The sequence below is a fragment of the Chrysochloris asiatica genome, unplaced genomic scaffold (assembly GCF_000296735.1).
Source record: "Chrysochloris asiatica unplaced genomic scaffold, ChrAsi1.0 scaffold00087, whole genome shotgun sequence".
Classification (NCBI taxonomy): Eukaryota; Metazoa; Chordata; class Mammalia; order Afrosoricida; family Chrysochloridae; genus Chrysochloris; species Chrysochloris asiatica.
Window position 1 is genome coordinate 10,814,695 of NW_006408605.1, and position 9,547 is coordinate 10,824,241.

Here is a 9,547-nt window from a genome sequence, read left to right on the forward strand (position 1 = left end):
GGGGATTGTAACCATGGCAATGAAATGATATATGATAGGATGAATGTAAAACTGATGTTCTCCCATGTAAATTATCACATAATTCACAATAAAACATTTAAACAAAAACTATGGTGGTGGTTATGTGCCGTGGAGTTGGTTCCGACTCATAGTGACTCTGTACAGGGTTTCTGGGCTGTAAATCTTTACAGTTGCAGAGAGCCTCATCTTTCTTCATTGGAACAGCTGGTAGTTTTGAACTGTTAACCTTGTGGTTCGCAGCCCAATTCATAACCACAATAAAGAGAGATGATATTCACAGAAATATCTTTTGTAAGCAATATTTATACCTGCAGGTGGGCCATAATTTTACCACTCTACATCCATATCAATCCACAAGATGATCAGATATCATGATAAACATATCAAAAGGGTTAACTCTCCCAGTGTCTGTTTGTCTGGTGGGTGAGGGGTGCTACTCTTTCAGTAGCCACACAAAGAGGGACCAGCCTTCAAGTTTAGGTGACCATTAACATTCTAACCAAGGAAAGAAGAAAGTTGTATGGTGAGGAGGTGGGTGTTTCAGGCAGAGCTCAACTATTTCTCTAAATTCTCAAAATGGCTACACTCCTGCTCTCATCTCCCATGGTATTATTAAATTATATCATAATATTTCTTAGATATTTAGATTATTTACAAAAACTGTTTTATAGTGGTGGTGTGCACTGAGTTAATTCCATCTTATAGTGACATTCCATAGGGTTTCAGAGGCTGTAAATCTTTGCAGGAGTAGAAAGCCTCATCTTTTTCCTGCAGAGTGCTTGGTAGATTAGAACTGATGACCTTGTGGTTAGCAGCCTAGCTTATAATTCATACACTACCAGGATTCCTTGTTTTATAGTTGTTGTTGTTGTTGTTAAGTGCCATCGAGTCTGTTCTGACCCATAGCCACCCTGTATAGAGTTTTCAAGGAGCAACTGGTGAGCTTAAACCACCTACCTTGACGTTCAAACTGACTTTGTTGTCCAGCACATAAACCCACAGCACCACATCAGAACTCCATTTATAGTCTTAAATTAATTTCTAGGATTATATTAAGTTTATAGAAATTCATTATAATTGAAATTTATATACTTTGGCTTTTTGTAACACACAAAAAAAGATCTATGTTTGACTAACTCTCCACTTTACCAAATTCATCAACTCAAATGCATCAATTCTTCTAATCTTCCTTATTCACTGTCCAACCTTCACATGCATATGAGCTTATTGATAATACCATGGTTTGGGTCAGATACACCTTAGTCCTCAAACTGACATTTTTGCTCTTCAACCCTTTAAAGAGGTTTTGTGAAGTAGATTTGCCTAGTACAATATGGTGTTTGATTTCTTGACTGCTGCTTCCATGAGTGCTGATAGTGGATTCAAGCAAAATGAAGTCTTTGACAACTTCAAACTTTTCTCCATTTACCATGTTGTTATATATTGGTTCAGTGGTGAGGATTTTTATTTTCTTTACATTGAGGTGCAATCTACATCAGAGTCTGTGGTCTTTGATCTTCATCAGTAAATAAGTCTTCATTTTCAGCAAACGAAGTTGTATCATCTGCATATCGCAGGTTGTTAATGAGACTTCCTCCAATCCTGTTGCCATGTTATTCTTCATATAATCCAGTTTCTAGAATTATTTGCTCAGTATATAGATTGAGTAAGTATGGTGAAAGACTACAACCCTAGTGCACACCTTTCTTGATTTTAAACCATTCATTGTACTCTTGTTCTGTTCAAATGACTGCCTTTGGTCTATGTACAAGTACCTCACGAGCTCAATTAAATATTCTGGAATACTCATTCTCTGCAATGTTGTCCATAGTTTGTAATGGTCCACATAGTCAAAAGCCTTTGCATAGTCAATAAAGCACAAGCAAACATCTTTCTGGTATTTTTACTTTCAGCCAAGATCCACATGATGTCAGCAATGATGTCCCTTGTTCCATGTCCTTGTCTGCATCTGGCTTGAACCTCTGGCATTTCCTTATCAATGTACTGTTACAGCCATCTTTAAATTATCTTTAGCAAAATTGTACTTGCATATGATATTAATAATATTGTCCGATGATTTCTGCATTCCATTGGGTCACGTTTTTTTTGAATGGGTACAAATATGGATCTCTTCCAATCAGTAGTCAGGTAACAGTCTTCCAAATTTCTTGGCAAGGATGAGTGAATGCCTCCAGTGCTGCATCAGTTTGTTGAAAATTTTCCATTTATATTCCATCAATTTCTGGAGCCTTGTTTTTTTAAACCAATGCCTTCAGTGCACCTTGGGCTTCTTCCTTCAGTATCATTGCTCTTGATTATATCAAAGTCCTGGTGTAGCACTGTAAGATAAGCACTGGACTACAAGGTTGGTTGAACCTCAAGGTAAGTGGTTCAAATTCACCACTTGCTCCTTGGAAACCCTATACAGGGTCACTGTGAATTGGAACCAACTTGACAGCACTTAACAACTATAATAAATACTGAGGCAGCTCACTGGTAGTGCTGTAAGATAAGCACTCAGCCACAACTCTTCTGGTCCTTAGTGTCTAAGGTTATCAAATCTGTTCTTGAGATGATCTTCAAATTCAGGTGAGATATGCTCAAGGTCATATATTGGCTCTCATGGACTTGTTTTAATTTTCTTCAGCTTCAGCCTAAGTTATAAGCAACTGATGGTCTGTTCCACAGTCTGCCCCTGCCCTTGTTTTGGCTGATGACATGGAGCTTTTCCACCATCTCTTTCCACAGATGTAGTCAATTGGATTTCTGTGTGTTTCATCTGATGAAATCCATGTATATAATCATCTTTTATATTGTTTTAAAAGGTATTTGCAATGAAAAAGTCATTGATCTTGCAAAATTCTATTATTATGCCACATCCAGCATTATTTCTACCACAAGGCCATATTTTCTAACTACTGATCCTTCTCTTTTGTTTCCATCCTTTGCATTCCAATCACCAGTAATTATCAATACATCTTGGTTGCCTTTTTTTTTTTTTAACCAATTTCAGACTGAAATTGATTGGTAGAATTTGGTAGAATTCTCCAATTTCATCATCACTGACTTTAGTGACTAGTGAATAAATCTGAATAATAGTGGTAATCCTTGTTTCCTTGTAAGGGTATAGATATTACCCTATCACAGACAGCATTATATTTCAAGATAGAGATAGATTTTGAAATGTTCTTTTTAATGATGAACACCATTCCTCTTCTATTTGTCATTACCGCATAGTAAACCACGTGATTGTCAAATTCAAAATGGCCAATACCAGTCCATTTCAGATGACTAATTCCCAGGATATCAATGATCATGCATTCTACTTCATTTTTGACAACTTCCAATTTTCCTAGATTCATAGTTTGTACATTCCATACTCTGATTATTAGTGAATGTTTGCAGCAGTTTCTCCACATTTTGAGTTGTACCCCATTAGCAAATGAAGGTCCCAAAAGCTTGACTCCACTCATGTCATCATGGTCAACTCTACTTTGAGGAGGCAGCTCTTCCCCAGTCATATTTTGAGTGTCTTCCAACCTGAGGGGCTTGTCATCTGGCACTAAATTTGACAATATTCTGGTGCTATTCATCATGTTTCAATATTCAATTTTCTGGTGATATCTGACACTATTTCTCTGCTAGTCATAAAGTTTTCAGTGGCTGAACATTTGGAAGTAGTCATCCTCTCCTTCTTCTGAGTCTGTCTGGTCTGAAAGCTCAGGTGAAACCTGTCCACCATGGGTGACTCTGTTGGCATTTAAATTACTGGTGGCATAGCTCCCAGCATCGCAGCAACACTCAAGCCACCATGGTACAACAAATTGACAGACAAGTGGTGAAGTGACTATTATAGTACTGATTAAATCCACTATGAAATGCTAAATTAAATCCACTAAAATGGAAACTGTTCCAGCTATACATATAAGTGTGTACTTTAAAGGAGCTGAATCTATAGCATAGAACTAAATCACTTTGAACAGAGAAGCTCTTCTTTACTTTCCTTGGGTACTCATAGATTAGCTTTTTTGTTTGAGCTCACTCTAAATTGATTCCTCCAATTCATGCCATAGTCTGATGCCATAGTCCTCACAGCAATCATACTGAACATGGGGCCCATTAGTTTGGCAAAGTGAAGGATTAACTTTCCTTTGACTGAAGTCCTGATGTGGCACTGTGGGTTAGTGTGCGACTGCAAAGTTGGTTTGAACCACAAGGTCGGTGGTTCAAGCTCACCAGTTACTCCTTGGAAACCCCATACAGGGTCTCCTTAAACAACAATAATGTCACTATAGAGTCCTGTTGTGAAACTGAGGGTTGAGGCGCTGGACTGCAAAATCAGTTTGAACCACAAGGTGGATGGTTCAAACCCACTAACCACTCCTCGGAAACCCTATAAAAGGGTCGCTAAGGGTCAGAACCAACTCAAGGGCACTTAACAACAACGTCACTACAACCCCTTGGAACAAACCCTTGCAGAAGGAATATATAGTTGTGGGCAATCTGCTCCCCCAAGTGGAGGCTTGATCAAAAGGGGAGACTATATTGCTGTTGTTAGGTGCCATCCAGTCGGTACAAACTCAGCACAAAAGAACGAAACACTGCCTGATCCTGGGCCAACCTCACTATTGTTGCCATGCTTGAGCTCATTGATGCTGCCACTTTGCCAACTCATCTTGCTGGGGGTCTTTGGTAGGTCTTGGTGTGGTTCTGTGGGTTAATGCATCAGACCACAAAGTAAAGTCGTTTGAACTGCAAGGTCGGTGGTTCAAGCTCACCAGTTGCTCCTTAGAAACCGTATGCAGGGTTGCTATGGGTCGAAATCGACTTGATGGCACTTAACAACAACAAATACAGAGGAGGATGCAGTCCTGGTGTGGTGCTTCAGGTTAGTTTGAACTGCAATGTTGGTAGTTCAAACCCACCAGCCTCTTCTCAGGAACCCTATATAGGGTCGCTATGAGTCAGAACCGACTCTACGGCATTTAACAACAACAACAACAACAAAATAGAGGCAGCTAATTGATGATATTGTAAGATAAGTACTCAATTGCCACACAAGGTCTGCAATTCGAGCCCACCAGCAACTTTGAGGGAAAAAGATGAGACTTTCTGCTCATATGAAGATTTATAGTCTTAGAAACCCTATACCTGGTCACTATGAGCCAGAACTGGCTTGATGGTACCTAACAATAGAAAATATAGAGACTTTTGGAATGGACTCTCACTGAAGAGTTGTGCTGCTCATGAGAAATCAACAGAGGAAGTACTAAAGAATGTGACTACTTCTCTAAAAATATTTAATTAAGATTACAATACAAATATTCCAGGAAATTTATGACAAAAGCACCTTCTTGTATAATAAAATAGTCTTGGAAAACTGAATGATTTTATGATCTGTAACTTCTGGTATCTCATAATTACCTTCTGATTGATTAGACAAAACCTTGCAAATTTCAGCCAATTCAACTAATCAGAAAAATTGCTGTCTAGTTCTTGATATGTCATTATAATAACAACCTGAATAATGTAACATATTGGAGCACATTATAATTTCACTTTGTGCTGCTTGGTTTGAGCTTCAATAAAACTCTTCTGTTTTTAACTCCTAACACTAGATTTTCTTCTTCTACAATGAAAGCAGATGAACTGTGCATTATAGAGGAAACATTCTTTATCTTGCAGGAATGTTTAGCATTTAAATACCCTTTAATTCTAGTTTAATACAACCTTGCTTGCTGAACGCTAAGAGGACTTAAAATACTTATTGATGAAGATCAACGACCACAGCCTTTGGCATGGGTTGCATCTCAATGTAAAGAAAACAAAAATCCTCACCTCTGGACCAATAAACAACATGCACATAAATGGAAAAAAGATTGAAGTTGTTAAAGACTTCATTTGGCTTGGATCAACTTTCAGCACTCAGGGAAGCCTTAGTCAAGAAATCAAATGACCTATTGTATTAGGTAAATCTACTGCACAAGACCTTCTTAAAAGTGTTGAAGAGCAAAGATGTTAGTTTAAAGAACTGAGGTGCACCTGACCCAAGCCATGGTATTTTCAATAGTCTCATATGCATGTGGAGTCCTGGTGTGGCACTGTGGGCTAAGGCATCAGACTGCAAAGTCATATGAACTGCAAGGTCAATGGTTCAAGCTTACCAGCTGTTCCTTGGAAACCCTATCCAGGGTTACTATGGGTCGGAATCGATTCGACAGCACTTAACAACAACAACATATGCATGTGAAATTTGGACAATGAATAAGGAACACTTTAGAAGAATTGATGCATTTGAGTTATGGTGTTGGAGGAGAATATTAAAAGTATCATGTTCTGACAAAAAAAATACAGATCTGTTTTGGAAGAGTTACAGCCAGAATGTTCCTTGGAAGCCAGGTTGGCCAGACTTCATCTCTCATACTTCGGACATATTACCAGAAGAGGACAGTCCCTGGAAAAGGATATCATGTTTGGTAAAGTGGAGGGTCAGAGAAGGAGAGGAAGACCCCCAACAAGAAGGATTGGCACAGTGGCGGCAGCAATGGGCTCAGGTGCAGCAACAGTGTGTAAGGTTGGCACAGGACCAGGCAGTGTTTCGTTCCGTTGTGCATAGGGTCACTATGAGTTGGTGCTGACTCAATGGCACCTAGCAACAATAATTCTCACGCCAGTATTTGCTCAGAAAACCCTGACTATCCAGAAACTCATGAACTATCCTCCCACACACATACCTCTTTTTTTGCAACTTTTTATTCAGAATTGAGTAAGGTTTACAGAACAGATTATCAGTTTTACGTTCAACAAATCGCACACTTTTTTTTTCAATGCTTGCAATCTCTTCCATGTAAGAATAGTTACCCACATCCTCCCTGTGGTTCCTATTCTGTTACACCCTTCTTCTGTTACATATTTACCTTGTCCTCATATAAATGTTACCCTTTTGATCTTGAAAGGTTGACCATTCAATGGCTAGCATATTTCAATAGCTTTGTTGTTCTCCCTATATATCTGTCCACCGCTTGGCTGAAACTTGGGTCACAAGAGGGAGTTCAGTTCCAGACAGGAAGGGTGGCGGAGGACCATAGTCTTGGGTTCCTCCAGTCTCTTTCTGACCAGTCAGTACAGTCTTTTTTTGTTTTTGTTTTGTTTTCTTTTAATAATTTTGAATTTTGGTCCACATTGTCCCCCACTCTATCCAGGAACTTCTAATATGATCCCTTTCAGAACAGCTGATAGTGGCAGCTGGGCACCATCTAGTTCTTCTGGTCTCAGAGTCATGAAAACTGATGTTCACAGATTCCATTAGTTCACTGGACTAATTGATTCCAAACATCTTCAATTTTCATCATTCTTCTTTCTTCCACACATGGCAAGACCAACGGTTGCTTGACTACTCATGAGCTTTTAAAATCCCAGTCACTACTCACCAAAGTACGATGTAGAACATTGTCTTTGTGAACTATGTTATGTACGCTGACCATGGATACATAGATCTCTTCCCTACCATCTTCCTCTGTAGTTATTTCTTTGGTCCTAGGATATCTAGAACTTCTGATGTGGCACTGCAGGATAAGTACTGGAATTCGAATGACAAGGCCAGTGGTTCACACCCATCAGTTGCTCCTAGGAAACCCTGTACAGGGTCGTTATGAATCAGAACCGACTGGACAGCACTTATCAACAACAAAGATACCTAAGGAGTCCTGGTGTGGCATTGTAGATAAGCACTGGGTTTCTAACCACAAGGTTGCTCTTTGGAAACCTTACTGAGAGTCGCTATGACTATGAGTCGGAATGACTCAAAAGCAATTAACGATAACAACAACAACAAGATATCTAGGAGGTAGGATGAAGAAAGTCAAAGTATGGAATCTAGACCCAGCACCTAGCTAACACCCAGTAAAGATCTGTTGAATTAACAACATAGATCAGCTGTTTAAGATATTAGTAAGGTGAGGCCAAGGGTTTCTGATAGAGCTTCCCATGCCCCTCAGGGCAACTTGAAGCCGTTCATTTTTCTCCCGCAAGGCCCTAGGCGAAGCCCCTGGTCCCTTGGAGCAGAGTCAGGGTTCCTGGTATTCCTATGGCCAGGAGCAAGTGCACACAGGCCTGGGTCACACTGGAGTTCTCTGTATCCTCGTGGGACTTGTGGGCTCCAGGGTCCAAGAAGGGATTCCCATCTAGTGTCAGGCTTTCCACCTGAGGCAGCTCATCTTGTCGCGGTGCCTTGTTTAGCCGGTTGCAACTGAGATCTAGAACACTGAGTTTGGCCGGCAGTCCCTTAGGCACTTTCCTCAGTCCAGCGAAAGACAGATTAAGATAGTTCAATGCGCTGGGCCAGATGCACCCGGGAACACTGGGGTTGGCGGTGCCAAGCAGCGCGTTCTGGCTGAGGTCTAGGCTATTAGGCTGTACAGTGGCCGCCGCCAGCGCCACGCACACACCGGTAAGCGTCTCTATCCCCGCACTGCGCAGCCTCAGGTCCTGGAGGGCCGGGAACTTGTGCGGACACAAGGCCGCGGCCAGCCCGCGTTCACCTAGTCCAGGGTTGTCCGACAAATCTAGGGTGGTGAGGGTCGGGAAAGAGCGGAGCTGCTCGCAGGAAAAGGCAAGCGAGGGTGCTTGCGCAATGCTCAGTACCTTGAGGCTCGGTTTGAGCCACTGCTGCAGCTCGGCCAGCCACGCACCCCCTGTGGCCCACGACACGTTGTGGAGGCGAAGAGCGGAGAGCGCAGGCCCGGGGGCTTCCAGAAGCGGCGGCAGAGAGGTGCCGGTTACCTCCAGGTCCTCGAGTGTCAGTTCCTTGAGGCGGGAATAACCGAGTGCACGCAATAATGCGAACAGGAGCCGGGCAGGAACCCGGGCAGCGCCCACTGTAAGCCGCCGCACGCGCAGACCCTTAAGCACGTCAGCGTAGTGCCGCGGCTCGGTATCGGCGCCCTGTAAAAAGTTGTCCAGGCTGCGGCCACCAGCACGGATCTCCACCTCGACAGCAACCATACACTGAAGTCCACTGAACCAGTTGGGCTGCGGACCTGAGAAGTTACAGGCGCAACGGTAATCTTCGTCGTCCACTTCGCAGGGCTCGAGCTCGGGCTTGGGCGTTGCCTCTGAGGCGCATAGGAACGGCTGTAAGAACAGCAGCAACAGGCAAGGCGAAAGCTCCTAGGGAGAGAAAAGAGGTCAAGGTGGCCGGAGCCCGCCACAGAAGACGGAGATGGATACCCGCCGACGCTACACTCACCATAGCGGGTAGCTCCTTGGAGCCTCAACGCTTTTGGCGCTCTTGGGAGAGGGCTTTGAGACTCCGCGCGCAGATCTATCTCAATTCTTGAAGACTCTAAGAATTTATGCAACTCTGTTTTTTCACCGTTTCCTCCTCCGATAAACGTTGGTTCCCTCCCCACCTCTTCCTACTAACCACCACCCTTACTTCCCTCCTGGACAATTTTGCAATAGCAGAAGGGCCATAACCGGAAGGATTTAGCAGGGCATCCAGAGCATTTAAACCTAACTAGTGCCA

General features: G+C 42.3%; 1 protein-coding gene across 1 annotated transcript; it reads right to left on the reverse strand.

Moving 5' to 3' along the window:
* Positions 1-8,055: 8,055 nt before the first annotated feature.
* LOC102834456 (monocyte differentiation antigen CD14-like) lies at positions 8,056-9,271 on the reverse strand. The gene is made up of 2 exons (XM_006866229.1): positions 9,263-9,271; positions 8,056-9,189 (listed from the first exon to the last, which is right to left on the reverse strand). Exons 1-2 carry the CDS (start codon positions 9,269-9,271, stop codon positions 8,056-8,058), a joined length of 1,143 nt encoding a protein of 380 aa, XP_006866291.1.
* Positions 9,272-9,547: the final 276 nt, after the last annotated feature.